Source organism: Nelumbo nucifera, chromosome 1 (genome assembly GCF_055504915.1).
Source record: "Nelumbo nucifera cultivar China Antique chromosome 1, China Antique-T2T, whole genome shotgun sequence".
Classification (NCBI taxonomy): Eukaryota; Viridiplantae; Streptophyta; class Magnoliopsida; order Proteales; family Nelumbonaceae; genus Nelumbo; species Nelumbo nucifera.
The window spans coordinates 132,080,285-132,097,986 of NC_142649.1; the positions used below are offsets into that span (position 1 = coordinate 132,080,285).

General features: G+C 36.6%; 1 protein-coding gene across 1 annotated transcript; it reads left to right on the forward strand.

The window, feature by feature from the left end:
* The first annotated feature begins 10,896 nt into the window (after nt 1-10,896).
* LOC104608188 (Late embryogenesis abundant protein (LEA) family protein) lies at nt 10,897-12,060 on the forward strand. The gene is made up of 2 exons (XM_010274091.3): nt 10,897-11,197; nt 11,306-12,060. Exons 1-2 carry the CDS (start codon nt 11,063-11,065, stop codon nt 11,831-11,833), a joined length of 663 nt encoding a protein of 220 aa, XP_010272393.1. The 5' UTR covers nt 10,897-11,062; the 3' UTR covers nt 11,834-12,060.
* The last annotated feature ends 5,642 nt before the right edge of the window (nt 12,061-17,702 follow it).

Here is a 17,702-nt window from a genome sequence, read left to right on the forward strand (position 1 = left end):
ACCTCTTTCAACTTACGAGGTGAAAGAATGGTATGATCCATCGTATGGACGCCAAAAAGGTTACGGAATGAGTGGGCGAATTTCAAAAAAGATTTCCTACCTTCTTCCAAATGGGAATCATATTCCCTAAATTTAGAATTCAATATTCAAGGATCCTACTTAAACCATAATCGAACCAGATCTGAACCAAAAGACAAGGGAGGAATTATACCAGATCCAGAGAAGCAGTATCTCCCAAAGTTGGTGTTCATGCCCAAAGAGGACACCAAGATCCGCTCCTGCTGAAGATGACACAGCAATATATGGAACGGAACCAGCAGAGTGCGTCCCACACACTGAATCCTTCAAAAGAATCCTCTGGAAACACTAAGCATCGAACCTTTTCGGTTCTTTGATATCAAGAACTGATTTCTTGATTTCTTTTTTTCAAAAGATCGAATCTTTTCAGAGAATGGCGGCGAATGGAGGAGAATTCCTGAGATGAAGATGGCAAAGAATGCTTCTCTTCTCTCTGGAGTGTGTATGAGATCTTATCTCAATTCGTAGGATGATTTCTTGCTCAAAAACCCTAGGTTCGAATTATGTTGTTTCTCTCTTAGGATTTCTCCTCTTTTCTTCTTGATTAAGAAATCTCCTAATTAGGAGTTATCCCAATCCAAATCAGCATCTGGATAGGGGATGATCTTAATTCTATCTGTAGATTAGGTTAGATAACTCCTGATCTTATCAGGAGATTACCATATTCAAATCTGATTTGAATTTGGTCTCCCAGAGTGGATTAGGTTAAAGGCCCAATCCTTTTGCTAACCTTAATCTCAGATCCGCGCCTTAAGTGGGTGATCATATCAGCCCAGTTTGAAATGGGCTTTTGGCCCATTAAATAATCAGTGCTTAATTAGTTTCCAATCTGCTGTCTAGTTGGGCTTCTTTGTATGGCGTGGGGCCCAAGCATTGATCTACACACCAGCCACATGGGTTCATCCCGGCCTTTATTACAAGGCATAGCCAAATTCACTGAGAAGCCCAGTAAACCCCTGAGCCCATCATATGGACCCTATGGGCCCAACACTTACATTAAATGGTCCCTAAGCCAAGCCATCTTATAAAAACCCAGGGACTGTGGGTAGGTGCAAGATTAGCCCATCAGGTATTATCATAAATGGCCTTACACTTAACCTCTCAGCCCATAATGATCAAGCACTGCCCGACAAGAGAGGACCTCTCCCTCGACTGCAAGGAACAGTGCTGCACTCTCTACTCACATGGGTCCCGGGAATTAAAATCATTTGCAAACATTTTGAAAACATACTCAAATATATATCATATATATAAATTTTGCAAAACAAAATTCTAACGATTGAAATCAATTGTCGGCAGTTTGGTTTCCATCAGAGAGAGTGCATTCCCGATCATTACCTTTGTCCGACAATGGGGTTGATCATGTCACTATGATCACCCACTCAGATGAATTCTTAGACTGCCCCAACATGCCTAGGTTTTGACCCCTGCTAAGGATCTCACTGATTGGCATATCAAAGATAGCCCGATTCGACACCTAGTGAAGTACCATAATCGAGTCTAAGGGTCAGGTGTAACTTTTCAGTTTTGCCCATCTGTCTCCAAGGTCCAAGGCAATACTGGAAATCTGGTCTTGTTCAAGGATTCGAGTAATCCCATACTGCACGTGCCTTGGGTCTTACCCTAGTGGCCGAGACAAGCCATCCCAACACTTGGCGACACACCAGTATCAGCCTTGGCAAGATAAATCTCCCCAGATTTATCCAATGGCTGTGAACATTTAAAACTAACACGAGTCTCATTAAGTGTCCAGTTTTAGGGTCTTACACAAAATCATACCAAACAACATGAATCAAACATGCACTTTATTTATTTACACTAAATATCAAAAGTACATCAAATCAGATTGAAGCTAAGGGCATACAAAACTGTCTAACACGAGGTGGCTTCATGTCTAGGATAGCCTTAATTTTTCGGGGTTTGCTTTGATGCCACGCCGGTTAACTATGTAACCCAGGAATTTACCCGAGGTGACACCAAAGACACACTTGCTAGGGTTCAACTTCATACTAGTGCAGAATTTCAAAAACACATTGCAAGTAACTTATTAAACAATCTGTGAATTGGGTTTTGACGACCATGTCATCTACATAGCATTCAACATTATCGTCGATCAATGGCTCAAAAAGTTTGTTTACAAGTCTTTGAAAGGTTGCCCCAGCATTTTTTATCCCGAAGGGCATAATCTTGTAACAGTACAGTCCTAGCTCGGTTATGAATGCTATTTTTTCCTCATTGGCGGGATCCATCTTGATCTGGTTATAGCCTAAGTATGCATCCAAAAAACTCAGAAACTCGTGCCCTGAGGTCGCATCCAATAGACTGTCGATCTTAGGGAGAGGAAAACAACTCCCAAACTCAACAACTCGTGCACGAACTTCCCAACAAGATCCCGGCCTAGAAACGGGGTTGAGTCCTGGAAACGGCTCCCCAAGCAAAGATTACACACACAACAATAATAAAAGAACGTACCCTTGCCCCTGAGGGGACGGAGTCTTTATATACTGGAGTCCATGCGGGTTGGTGAAACGGTTACTGGATCCCTGTTGTGATGGGACTTGCTTGCGTGTTAGGTGGGTGAAATTCCGTCAAACGGTAATACTGTCCCTTCTCGTCAAAACTGGGGAGTTGGTGAACTAATGTAACCATTACAAAGTACGGTCATGTGGGATACAGAGTACGGAGGTGTGCTCCTCGAGGTTTCCATGCGGAGGTCTGAACGGTAGGCAAGCTGCCTGAAGGATACTGGGTTGCTTGATGGCGAGTTGATTGGTAGCGAGCTTCTCGAGCTCGTGCTCCTTAGGTCCGCCCAGACATGAATGCCAAAGTGCCCTTGGACCGAGGTGATTCATCTGTCCAAGCTCAAGCTGTAATGAACTTGGTTCCGTTGTCCTGGTCGCGATCTAGTACCAGGACAATCATAGCCCGAAGTGACTTTAGTTCAGGGTACTAGCATACCCCAACTTGCTTTGTAGCGAGCTAATTTATGCTGAGCTGTCACCCATGTTGAGTCATGTCCACGTGCCGATTTGATTACGTTAAGTTGTCGCTCATGCCGAGTCACGTCCATGTGTCTCCCTATTACGAGGTCGGGCCAAATTCTCCTTCATCAATTGCCCCCCACTCCTCGAGCGAGGGGTCTTGACTTGGTTTGAGGAGTTCACGATACGCCAAGTGGATTTGGCTCAAAGTCTAGGTGCTTTGTCAGATGGGTCGCGTGCGGTTCACACGCGGACGTCAAGCGACCTATAAGCTCCGCGGATGCCAAAAAATGTGCTAAACCATTTTCGATCTCGAGGGTCGTGCAACCGGTTTTCTTTGGAGCCGTCAGATTGCTTTGATCTTGACCGTTGCTTCTTCGATACAGTGGCTATAAATAGGGAGACCCGAGACTCCTTTTCTTCGCCACAAGCTTACTAGTCTTCGATCCGAAGCCGCGCTTAGCTTCTTTAGCTCGGGTTTTCTAGTTCGCTACTTCCTTCTAATCCGGTTGTCCCTCTTTGCTGAGTCTCCCTTCGCTTTTCTTTTCAATTTTGTTCAGTTCCATGTCTTCTTCTAGTTTTGATAGTCATCTAGATGAGGCCAAGGAGGGTACCTCGGCCCAGGTCGATAGCCAAGACGAGGCTACTCCGGGCTTAGAGGCAGTCCGTGACCTTCCTGAGGTACAGGCACCCCAGGAGGCGCGAAAGGCCTCAAGTAGTCTGGCATCCACTTCTCATCAAGGTCGGGTACCAGACAACTTTGGCCCTTCAACATTGACCTTGGACCGGCTTCAGGCCTTAGTTCGCCGGTATAACCTTCCTAGAGAGTTCTCCTACAGTCTCCCCTTAGGTAACTTCCCTTGGGAACACGACCACAGCGAGATCGTGATTTTTGAAGAGCAGCTCGTGGCTGGTCTTCATCTTCCTTTGCACCCTTTAATTGTAGAGGTCCTGAAGTCTTTCGATATTACCATAGACCAGTTACACCCGAACTCCATCCGCAACGTAGTAGGGACCATCTCACTTTTTTACGAGTACTGCCTTCCCCTTGACCTCGAGATTTTTTCTTCTATTTTGTCCATTAAGAAAAACTCTTCTTGTGCTCTTCCCGAGCATAGGAGAACCTATTACCTGTCTCCTCACCCGGGCTACAAGCTATTGCACGAACTCCCCAACAGGATCCCGCCCTGAAAACGGGGTTGAGTCCTGGAAATGGTTCCCCAAGTGAAGATTACACACACAACAATAATAATAGAACGTACCCTTTCCCCTGAGGGGACGGAGTCTTTATGTACTGGAGTCCATGTGGGTTGGTGGAACGGTTACTAGATCCCTGTTGTGATGGGACTTGCTTGCGTGTTAGGTGGGTGAAATGTCATCAAACGGTAATACTATCCCTTCTCATCAGAACCGAGGAGTCGGTGAAATGTCGTCAAACGGTAATACTATCCCTTCTCGTCAAAACTGGGGAGTTGGTGAACTAATGTAACCGTTACAAAGTACGGTCCTGTGGGATACAGAGTACGGAGGTGTGCTCCTCGAGGTTTCCATGCGGTGGTCTGAACGGTAGGCGAGCTGCCTGTAGGATACCGGGCTGCTCGATGGCGAGCTGATTGGTAGTGAGCTTCTCGAGCTCGTGCTCCTTAGGTCCGCCCTGACATGAATGCCGAAGTGCCCTTGGACCGAGGTGATTCATCTGTCCGGGCTCAATCTGTAACGAACTTGGTTCCGTTATCCTGGTCGCGATCTGGTATTGGGACAATCTTAGCCCGAAGTGACTTTAGTTTGGGGTACTAGCGTACCCCAACTCACTTTGTAGCGAGCTAATTTATGTTGAGTTGTCACCCGTGTTGAATCATGTCCACATGCCGATCTGATTACGTCGAGTTGTCGCTCATGCCGAGTCATGTCCACTTGTCTCCCTGTCACGAGGTCGGGCCAAATTCTCCTTCATCAGTTTACAATTGGAATGGGAATGGTCAATTCTTATATAGTTTGTTTGGTTCAGACAGAATGAGATTTCATTCCCTAGCTAGGGAGGGGGAGGGATTGGTCATTCCCTCAAATGGGGGGATTCCATTCCACCAGAAATGAGAATGGGATTCTGATTCCACCCAATCAAATAATTGGTATCAGAATGACCCATTCTGATTCTGATTCCAAACCCCCACTCTAGCAAACCAAATGAGCATTAATTTATCCCTAATTAGGATTTTATCTAATTTTAAAATCGAACCGGTATTACCGATTTCTGGAAAACCAATAACCAAAGCCGATCAGTTAACCAGTTGACTGGTTCGGTTAACTGTTGGTTCAATTCATGGATTTTTTGGTTTTTTTATATTTATAATATATATTATAAAAATATAAATATATAATAAAAAACTAGAAATATATATAATATTATATTTTAAATAATAAATAATATATTATATATTATAAATGTATATTTATATATAACGTATATTTATTAATTTATTATATAGAAAATATAAAATATATGTTATATAAATATACATAAAATATATAGAAATATATGTATATCGGTTGGTTCTGTTAACCATTGGTTAATCAAAACCGAATCAGTACCTTTTGTTTTTTTAAAAAGACTGAATCAAAACCAAATCGACTAGTTCGGTTTTGATCGATTTTTCGGTTTAGTTCGATTTTTCTTGCTCACCCCTATTTGTTTCTATATTTTGCTTTCAATTAATCCGTGTATGAATACTATACTTGGTTTCTTTGTATGAGCTAAAAATTATTAATAGCATTCTCTTTAGGCTTGATAGAATAAAAGAGAAATAGAAAGTCTAGGTATTGAGAAAAGGTTCTTAAGAAAAATTACCAGAAAGTAGGGCTGTTAATGGACTCCCAAAGTCCAATATCCTATTCGACTCTAAATCTGATTATCCCAAATTTGGATGTGGATCTAACCCCATATGATCCGATTATTATATTAGTATAATTAATTATGTATATATATAGATGTTATATACAATTATATAATGTTTTTAATTGATAATTTTAATATTTTATATTTATATATACACACATTTATTATACATGTATAAATTAAAAAGAATTAGGATGTGTTTGGTTCCATGGGCATTTATTGGAAAAACACCGTCACATAGGCATTGGTGTTTATTGCAAATGAAGCAAAATGAAATAATATTTGGTTTCATTGTTTATCAAATAAATGGTAGAAATTTGAAATGCTTTGATTTTTGTGCATGGGGCATTTGAGGAAACGTTAAATTTTTGTTTCCCCCAATGCCCTAGCGTTTCTTGAAATCAAATGCTAATGTGGCACACTTTAATGGGTATTAATCTGAGGTGGAGAGTAAAAAACATTTAAAGTGAAACCCAACCCAACACCAAAAACATGAAACGTTTAAAGTGAAAAAGTACAAATAAATGGCCTATCCACAAACGCCCATGGAACCAAACACATACTTAGTTGCCCTTAACTTTCTTTTTTGTTTTATTTTTTTTTTTTCATTTTAAACACAATAAGATGGAAGCGGATATGACTCCAATCCAAAATCCGCTATATCATATTCGGACCCGAACATGGATGTAGCTGATCTGATCTGATCTGAATCTGATCCAATGATATCCTTACTGAAAAGCTGTTAAATTCCTTAAGAGCCTTTCCTCGGCTTTCTGTTTCTCTCTTATTTTCTATCAAACCAAACATAGCCTATGTTCTTATATATGTTACTATAGCAGAGACTAACTTTTTATTCTCTTGTGAAACATTGACTCCAGATCTCTTGCACATTCGTCCCTACAGATTTTCCTATACATCAAATCAGAGGGTGCCATGTCAGCACCCTCTAATGCGTGAATTTCACATGTGCGAGTGGGATTAACAGACGTTTCAAACGCCCTCCACTCCTCCTATCCCGTTTTTAATATATTGAAATTTATACTAAATTTTAAAACAAATAAAAAACAGGGGTTAAGGGTTTCTTCTTCCTCTTTGTCAAATAAAAAAAAGAGTTTGATCTCCGAGGAGCTGAATATCAGTAAGCAAAAAAGCAGCGAATAAGATTTCCAACTTGTAGAATTCCTTGATTTCCAACTGAAGAACCACCGGTTCCTTGATCTATCATACAAAAATTTCTCTGGTCTAATTTTGGCTTCCATAGCAAATCTGCCCAAACTGGAACTTCTGGGCCTGGGATGTAATAAATTGACAAGAAGCATTCCCAACTCACTTTGGATGTCACAAAATCGTTTCCTACATTTCAACCTTTCACAAAACCAGATATTTAGTAAGAACAAGTTTATAGGAGATGCGTCGGCGTTGTTCAAAACAAACAGAACATTGTTGCGACTGGACTTGTCATGGAATGAGTTTAACTTTAATCTTTCTAGGGTGAAGCTTCCCAAGAGCCTAGAATATTTGGACTTATCCCATAACAGGATTAGAGGGAGTATCCCCAAGGAGGTCATGGGATTGAGTTAATACGGCAATGAGTTAAAGCCAAATAAATAATTAAATGCAATACAGTAAATGTATTAATCTATGCATATATATGTATATAAAAATAAAAAGGTTCCAAATTTTTGTCCAATATTTTTTAAGTTCCAAATTATTCATGTGTTATTAATTTTTTCCTATTATTCATTCATTTCTTTTAATATCTTCAAAAAAAATTTTGCAATTCGGAATCTTTTTGTTCAAAGACATTTTCTATAATATATTGTGCCGATGCTTGCCATTGGTTTCTGTACACACCTTAAAAAGCTAAATCACAGTGTTTTTACCTGTATATGTGCATAGCACATGCACATGCACATGCACCAAAGTACGTCATTTCTAGAAAGTTACAAAAATACCCCGTAAATAAACAACCCAAACAAGGCCTTGATTAAAAAAAAAAAGGCATAAAATTAGGTGAGGATACCTACCGTCATCTATTGTGGCAATAATTGAAACGGGGCAGATAATTGCAACTTTCAAACCCAAAGGCAGTGGATAAGAAATAAATTTCAGACAAGGCCGCATCCTGAGCTGAGGTCATTTTTCCTTTTATCTAATTTAGGCCTTCTTTTAGTACTTTTTACAAACAATCTTTTCATTTTATTTCTAGTTAATATTTAATGCGAACCCCATCTGAGACCCAGCTGTTCGTATTGAACACTGGCATGTCCAATCGTCAGCCGGGTGTGTATGTTTTTGTCTCCATCTAATCCACCCTCCCCTTTTATCCGTTCATCAAACCTACTATGTTTTGAGTTTTGGATGAGAAACCCTTGTTTATATGGAAGAGGAAGAGATTTGATGTCGACGAGAAAAACTTCAATTGCCTGTCCACATTTGACAGTCTGACTATGTATAGTATGCATACATGCTCTCTCCACGTGGCACATTAGACATCCCTTCAACATTGTTACTGTTGCATGGAGTTCACATGTACTAACATGTCATGCAGCCCTATGAACAGCACAGTCTGTCCAACGTAGATACACAAAATTTCCTATATGTATTTGACAATGACAATACTATTATTGTATAGAGACCATTCCGGCGACCGCCTTTCGCTGTCCATTTCATTGTCATGCTTTTGTCACCGTCTCCGTCTAAGGGGCAATGGCTGAAATGGCTGAACTGAATTACGTATTGCTTTGTCTTTTAGTGGAAAAAATATTAATATGGGCTGTTTTTTTTTTTCTTTTTGTTAGATATAAAATATGTTGTTAGAAGTTAATTTGGAAAAAAAAAAAGTAGAAATAATCAGAATTACTTTCCCTTTTTTTACTCAAAAATTAGTCAAATGATTCTGTTTTTCTCGGAATCCATTTTCTCTTTCATTTGTTTTCTATGTAAACTCTATACCTTGTCAGGGTGATGATGGGCCGGGTTAAAAAAAAAAAAGTGATGATGGGCAGTCCAGTCTGGAGTTAGCGTCTGACTGGGCCTCGGTTTCTTTTCTGATCAAGTGTGAGATGGGCTGGTCTAAAGATATGAATGCCCACCCAGTAAATCCAGTCCCAGCCCAACCAGGTTATGTGTATGTATGTACAGCACTATCACATTTACCATGATTGGCTTGGTGGTAAGTGATTTTCTTTTTCTGTCTTTGTTTTTTCCTTACTGTTTCCAATAGAATGACATGGTGTTTCTTTCATTTATACCTGATATACAAAACAAATATAAACCATTCAAATAAAATACAAGTATGAAAATTTTATGTAATTCTATAAATAAAAAAGGAATTAATATTTTGCTTGGGCTGAGCTAGGCCTCTATATGTTAGGCCCGGACTAGGCCAGCCTACTGTCCCTTAACCCTTGTACCCTAGGAAAAGCCCGTTTGGAAAACTGCCGCTCCTAATCTACAATAAGCAATTAAATAAAGTTTAGGTAACATCAATCCAAGTGAATGCGGGATTTGATCCCTATGTCTCTAGACTTACCACCAATGAGTCCAGATTGATTAGAGACATAGTGGATAAGTGAACATATCAGTGTTTCATATACATTGAGCTATGTAGGATCCATACCTTACGTATATAAAACACTAGCGTGTCCACTCATGATAAATCTAGCCCATTGTATATGATTTTGTCTCCAGTCAATTTGATATCTTTACAAGTAGGTTAGCTGGAACAAGTTAACTTTAGCTGTTGGGGACCAACAGTCTATGCTATTGAAAGCGTATTTAGGCTGGACATGTTCACTAATTCACGTCCATATGGGAAAAAATTTTAGCTGTTGGGGGCCAACAGTCTTTGTTATTGAGAGAATTTCTATAAATGTCACGTTATTATGAGAATGGATAAATTAATGATTACATCTCAATTTATTTTAACTAAAAATTAAAGCATGAGCATGAATAGATAAACTGCCCAAAAACTGTCTCAACAACCTATCCTGTTGGGCCCCAACAACCAAAGTTAACCCCCCCTATGGATGTTTATGGTTAAAAAGAAATGGAAAATAATTAAACTATTTTATCCCACTCTATGGTAACGTAGCATTCCCAAAAATGTTGGCCCCCAACAGCCAAAGTTTTGCAATGCAATTTCACTTGTGTTAATATAAATGCATGAAAATACAAATAAAAAATTGCAAATTCTAGTTACTTTTTGCTTAGGATTTATAGTTTTTAACTAATTTTGTACTCCAATCATCAGATTCATATTTTGCACCCGGTTCAATTCTATGCCCTTTTAGTGGCAATTCAAAATTTGCACAACCTTCCTATTACCTCAATCCTCTCTCGTATATATAAAGTGGTCACGTCAACTTATTTCTTACTTCCTCCCAATCAAACAACCCTCCTCCTACCTTCATCTTCTGCCTATTTGCACTTCCATTCATTTACAACAATGCAAATAAAATTTGCACCGCAAACAAATTAAACCTAATGAACTGTTATTCATCAACATTCCAGGGGTTCTGAACTTTCTGCGTCAAAAATTGGCTTTTAGATACGATACCTTTCTCTGCGTCAAAAATTGCCTCAAATATTTGGGGTAAATGCCGAAAGGTTTTACGTGGCACCGGTAAAGGACCCACGTGTAGAGGTTCCAATTTCATCGGGCTGGGCTTCGATTTTGGGCCTCTTTGTTGGAAGTATACGAAGAAATGCTCATCCCAATCCAAAAAAAGAAAAAAAAAAAAAAAAAGGGACGGTCCAAATCTCATACATTTGGACGATCCAGAGCAATGGGATGGCAATTCTGAACCATCGTCATCATCGTTGATAAGACCCGCTCTCATCGTTTACGATATGGACAGAAACATGCGTTGCTTAATGGCTGAAACCCGAAGAGACCAGAGGTCTTTCTGAGTGTTCGGTACGTGTCATTCACTGATCTACGTGTAGTTCAGAAATGCAGACACCCCTTCTCCTCGTCACCCTATTTCAGCAAGGTTTCACAGAAGCTCTCTTCATTAGCAATTCCACACACCGGAGATCGAGAAAGTACACTACTCTTTGATCAGCAGAAAAACAGAGTGCAAGAAAGAAACTTGGCGTCTTAACCATGGCAACCATGTATCTAGCAAAAGCCGCTCTCCTCAAAGCTTCAAGGCCTGAGAACCCTTCTGTTTCTTTCCGATCTCTTCCTACCCGTAAAGTCTCGAGAGTTTGCTTCGCTTCTGCTGCCAATCACCCAGAGGTAAGTAAGTAAGCATACTTCTTGAGTTAGTTCTCATTATTCTTGCTTTAATTCGCTTGATCTGTGTCTGTGTGTGAATTAGTGGTTGTTTGATGGACTGGGTTCCAGGGTCGCAATGCAGCGGATGAAATGAGAGAATCGGGTTTTAAATACATGGCCGACAGAGCCAACAGATCCACGAGGGAAGCAGGGGACAACACTCTGGGCATGACTGATAGAGCTAAAGAAACTATATATGGAGGCATGGACAAAGCAAAGGAGTACGCAAATGAAATGAAAGAAACGGCGAGCGGTATTGCTGGGTCGGCAGTTGAGGGGGGCAAGGAAGGAACGGAGAGGACGACGGGAACTGCGCAGGACATGACGAACAAGTTGCGCGACGCGAGTGGGTCGATGGTCGACAAGGCTAAGGAAGGAGCTAACCAGGCAGCGGGAAGTACAGAGGAGGTGACGAACAAGGCGGGCGATAATTTGGGGTCGATGGCCGATAAGGCGAGGCAAACCATGCAGGGTGCATGGGAAGCGGCCAAGGAGACGACCCAGAAGATCAGAGAATCGTTTGTTGGCAAGGGAGATAATGAGGCTGGGGAGAGGACGATGGATGAGAGGTTGGAAGATCTGAATAAGGGTGGTTGAGTTGAGGTTCCGAACTTCGGATATGAAACGTTGAAGGATTGGATTATTACACCATCAGTTTATCAGATCCTCCTGTACTATGTTCTTGTTATTAATTATATGAGTACGTAGAGTGGACGCATGGCACTGGTTTTCAATCTTTGTAATAGAGTTTTTATATAAAATTATATGTATCTCAGTATATATAAATCTAAATTCATCACCTGGGGGCGGTTGGATTGGTCGAAGTCGTTGTAGTATCATACCTTTTGACAAAAATATACCCAATCCATAGGCTGCGTTTGGATAAATTTCAAGATTTTTGTTTTCGGTTCAAAAAGGGTACGTATTTTGGCTTTAGATTTTTATGTTTAAAATTAAGCAAAACCGTTTTTTTTTTTTTTTAATCATACGCTCATTTTGTGTTTGTTACAACCAAAGGACTATCATACGCTCATGCTGCTGCATGTACCAAAAGTACATTCACCAATAAGCTAGTCTGTAACTCTTTCCGCCAAGGGAATTCTCTGCTAGAGAAAAAGAGTAGTAGACTTGAGTGGTCTTTTTTTTTTCTTTTTCCAAGTCTCAACTATTCGATTCTGCCCTTTAATTCCAATGTGTGACGAAATTCATCTAACTTTAAGGTCCTTCAAATTTAGTTTGTGCAGGAGACTATTACAGATCATTTGTAGTTTTGTACTCTTTTTAGACCCAGCCTTAGGCCAGTGCAAAGAAAATTTGCACTCTCAAGCATTTGTATTAGTGCGAATAAAATTGCATTGTATATATTTGTGTCTTACATATTTCATATTTGTATTTGCATATATATTTAACCTTTAGGGAAGGCTTGTAGAAATAGTATTAGGTTTGAAATCGATTTGACTTAGAGATTAGAGTTTGGTTTCGTTAAAAGCTTATTGCAAGATTGAGTTTGGTTCGACTCGGGATCAATGGCAAGTCTAGTTTTTTTTTTTTTAATAAAAATTATACATTAAAAGTACTTTTATTTTACAAATAAATAATTATAAAAATTATTTTTTATTATATATAAAAAATAAATATAGAATATATAAAATATATTATTATATATATATATATATATTAGGATTAATTAGGCTCGTGATATTAGGCTCAAATTTGGTTCAATTAACAAATGAACATATATCGAATTCAAAGTTCGGTTTAAATTGAACCGAGTTGCACCCCTAGATGTCTTATTCTTTCCAAACAGCGCCTTAGGCCAAATTTTTGTGCTCAGACGGACCTAGGCCGGCCAAATTTTGTGCTTATGATAATGTACCAGTATGTTAAATCTGATCAAACATCAAATATGTGCCCCCTCTCTTAGAATGTACCATGACCAAAATTTTACGTTTTCATGATGCACGACAATATCTGTACTATTTTAAAATGTACGAATAGTTTGAATAGTTTTACTAATATTTTTAGAATTTTTTTAGGATAAAATTTATTCTTTTATATTTAAATTTAAATCAATTATTAATATTAAATGTATTAAAAATATACAATTATAAGATATTCAATGTATTTAATTTCTTTTCATTAAAACCAATATTTAAGGTATTAATTTGCATTCATCTTCATTGAATCATATATTTAAAGTATTTTTATTTTTTCTCATCATTAAATTCTATTAATTAAATCTATATATAATAAATTAATAATTCTAATAACATAAAAACATACTTTTAAAATCTACGTGAAAAAAAAAATAGTGTTTTACTCTAGGTAGTGGTAAAAAATTAAACCATTTCGGGTCAAATGGGTCAATCCATGTTGTTACAATTCAATAATAAAATGAAAAAATAGATAAAATGAAAAAATATATATAGAAATTAAAAAGATTGAGAACATTTTTAACATCATGTATTCGACATATTAAACAATAATAAGTATTATAAATAAGAAATGATTTTATTAATGATGGAAATGGAATGTAAAATTCAAAACCAATTAGAAATAAAACTATTTTCTTTCTCTCTCATTAAATCTCATATAATCTCATATTAAGGTATATTCTCTTATTTAATCCACAAAATTAGTTTTAATATTATGAAAATAAATATTTTGAAAAATAATTTTAAAACAAAACAATTTTCTTCCCTCTCAATGGTGGGTAAGAAATTCAACCATTTTGGGTCAAATGAGTTAATAAATAATGTCATAAATAACTAATAAAAATTAAAATATATATAACACAAAAAAAATAAAAAAGAATTGGATATACCTAATATTGAATATTCACTATACTAAACAAAAATATGTATGAAATGTAAGAAGTAATTTTGTTAATGATGAAAATGGAATGTCAAAGTTAAAATAAACCTATAAATGAAATGATATCATAGTCAAATAATAAAATTTTAAAAAATAGAAAATATAAATAATAACAAAAATAAAAATATAAAAAATTTGGGCAAATATATAATGTTATATATTCATAAAAATAAATACTGGGTACATCTCTATTATTATACATTCATTATCAATGATGAAAATGTAATATAAAATTTAGTGTCACCCAGAAATCAAATTATTTTTCTTTTTGGATTGTGGACTAATGGTTTGGGTCAAATGCATTAACCGATGATATGATAGTTAAATAATAAATCTTTTAAAAATAAAAAAGTACAAGTAATCAAAAGAATATATAAAAATTTATATATTAATTATGTCAAACAAAAATTAAGTATGAAAAATAAAAATTGTTAATATCATATAAATGGTATATAATTTAAAAAAAAAATCCAAAAGTAAAGTCATTTTCTTATCTAGATGGTGGGTCAATGATCCAACTTTTCAAAGAAACTCATGATGTCATAATTGAATAATAAATATTTATACTACTTTAAAAAGCACGAATGGTCTCAAGAATATTTCTAGAATTTTTTGAGGACAAAATTTACCCTCTATATTTAAATTTATTGATAAAAAATGAGGGCAAATAAGGTAATCGGTTATTGATATTGACTGAGTTGAAAAGAAGTAATTTTAAGATATTCAATGCATTCAATCCTCTCATTAAATCCAACATTTAAGTTATTAACTTGCATTCATGTTCATTGAATCATATATTTAAGTCATTTTATTTTTTTTCTCATCATTAAGTTCAATTAATTAAATCCATATTTAATAAATTAATAACTCCAATAACATAAAATCTTATCCTTTTAAAATCTACCTAGAAAAAATAGTGTTTTCATCTAGGTGGTGGTAAGAAATTAAACCATTTGGATCATATGGGTCAATCCATTTTTCCATGATTAAATAATAAAATGAAAAAACAATAGATAAAATGAAAAAATTGAAATTAAAAAAAAATGAAACATTTTTAACATACATATTAAACAATAATAAGTGTGATAAATAAGAAATGTGTTTATTAATGATGGAAATGGAGCGTAAAATTTAAAACCAATTGGAAATGAAAATGTTTTCCTATTCTCTCTTATTAAATCCTATATTTAAGATATATTTTTCTCATCATTAAATTACTGTAATTAAATCCATAATATTAATTTTAATAGTATAAAAATAAATATTTTGAAAAGTAATTTGAAAACAAAACCATTTTCTTCCCTCTTGATGGTGGGCAAGGAATTCGACCATTTGTGGTCAAATGGATTAATGAATAATGTCATAATTTTAAAAGTATAAAAATTAAAATAAATAAGTATGAAATGTAAGAAGTAATTTTTATTAATGATGAAAATGGAAGGCCAAATTTAAAATCTAATTAGAAATGAAATGATGTTATAGTCAAATAATAAAAATTTTAAAAATACAAAATACAAAAATCACAAAAATAAAAAAAAAAGATAGAAAAAATTTTGGGCACATATCTAATGTTATACATTTATAAAAAATAAAATATTGTGTACATATTTAATATTATGCATTCATTATATTGAACAAAAATAAGTATTATACATAAGAAATAATTTTATCAATGACGGAAATGTAATACAAAATTTAATGTCAATTTAGAAATCAAACTATTTTTCTTTTTGGGTGGTGAGTTAGTGGTTTGGGTCAAATGATATCATAAACAAACAAAAAATCAAGTGTGGTAAGTAAAAATTAATTATATAATTTAAATGAAATATATAGTTTAAAGAGAAAATTATAGTCAAAGTCAATTGTACATTTAAAATCAGGTTATAGGTTGGCTCAAAAACCAACAAAACTCTGACAACCGACTCTACATTTCAAATTATAAAAACCCTGTCATGTCATTAGAGGCTTATGTGGTTGTTGTCAACATGGAACTCTTAATCCATGTTAGGCACAGCAAAAATCATATATTGAAAATAGGTTTTTAATTTCTCTTCTGCTCCCTCTGTCTCTCGATCTCCCTCCCTTCTCTCTCTCTCTCTCTCTCTCTATATATATATATATATACAAGTAAATTGACCTTTGGCAACAGTCAAAATATTTTTCCAATATAGAAGAAACCATTGCCAAATGTTTTACTTACAACTGAACGAGTTGTTGCTAGTGAAACCATTGTTAAAAGTCTTCTGCAACAATCAAATGTTGCAAAATATGTTTTTTACAACAGTCGATCTAATTGCTAACTAAAATAGTATTTTGCAACAACCATTTGCAACCATCGCCAAACGATTTGTTTTAGCAACAATGTATAAAAACTGTTATCTATATAGTTTTTTAGCAACAACCACTTGCTTGTTGCCTAATGGTATCATCCCTAACAATTTTGTTAGTTGTTGCTAATTGTAAATTTGCAACAGTTGAAGAGTTGTCTTTAACAATCATCTTAGACAACAACTTATATAATTTGTTGTTGAATGGGCAACAATCAAACAATTGTTGCCCCAAAGTGAAGGAGGCCCATCCCAAAGCCCATCTCACCCCTAGGGGCGGCAGCTCCTAGGATAAGGTCAAGAGTCCAAGATAAGTCAAGAAAGGATAATAGGATAATTCAAGATCCATTAAGACTCTTCCAAGACTCCAAGACTTATCAAGAATCCAAGATTATCAAGACTCTTCCAAGATTAGCAAGAATTCAAGACTCCAATCAAGATCCAACAAAGACTCCAAGAAACATCAAGAAATCCAAGACTCCCAGATTCATGCATAAGGAGAGCTAGGGAGAGCGGACGGTGGAAGATCAAGCCCAAGAATTCCAAGAGGGTTCGACCTTATCAAGACAGCCAAGAAGATCAAGATCAAGATCAAGACTCATGTTCTTTCCTAGTTCTTTTACAATTCCCAAATGTATTATAAATACTGCTATTTTCCCAAAGTTATTCATCAATTCATACTTCAGATTTTCAGAATTTCTTCAAGTTCTCTTCTTCCTATTTTCGCCACCTTTTCTCTCTCCTAGAGAAATCGGTGTTTTCACTAGGTGCTAGCGAACGCCCGGTGCTTGCATAGTCAGCTCCGGTTCTCATTGCTTCCACGCTGCGTTAGGTGGTATTAGAGCAGGGAATTCACCCAGTCATGTCCAACCCAGACGGTAGCAGTCGCAACCCACCCCGTGATGGAGATCAGGGGTTCCCAGATATTTGGAGAGCAATCGAAGAGCAGCGTACAGCCACACGTAACATCGAACGGCAGTTGGCAGAGGTGACTGAACAACTGCAAACCTTGTTACGGGAGGTTGTCCCACGAATCCGGGAAAACCCACAGTAGATCGCAGGAGACGACCACGACAGACCACCCGTCGCTACTGCGTCCCGACGTCCAGTTCTTGACGACGACAGTGATGATGATTTCGAATTTGGTGGTGCTCCAGTTCTTCCCGACAACGACAGAAACGGTAGAAATTGGCACAATCAAGGTAATTTCAACCCCCGTAGGAATAATGATGAATTTAAACTCAAGGTAGATATTCCTACTTTTA

Coding starts and splice junctions, on each gene's coding strand:
- LOC104608188 (XM_010274091.3), top strand. CDS start 11,063: ATGGCAACCATGTATCTAGCAAAAGCCGCTCTCCTCAAAGCTTCAAGG. Junction 11,198..11,305: donor CTGCTGCCAATCACCCAGAG/GTAAGTAAGTAA, acceptor ACTGGGTTCCAG/GGTCGCAATGCAGCGGATGA.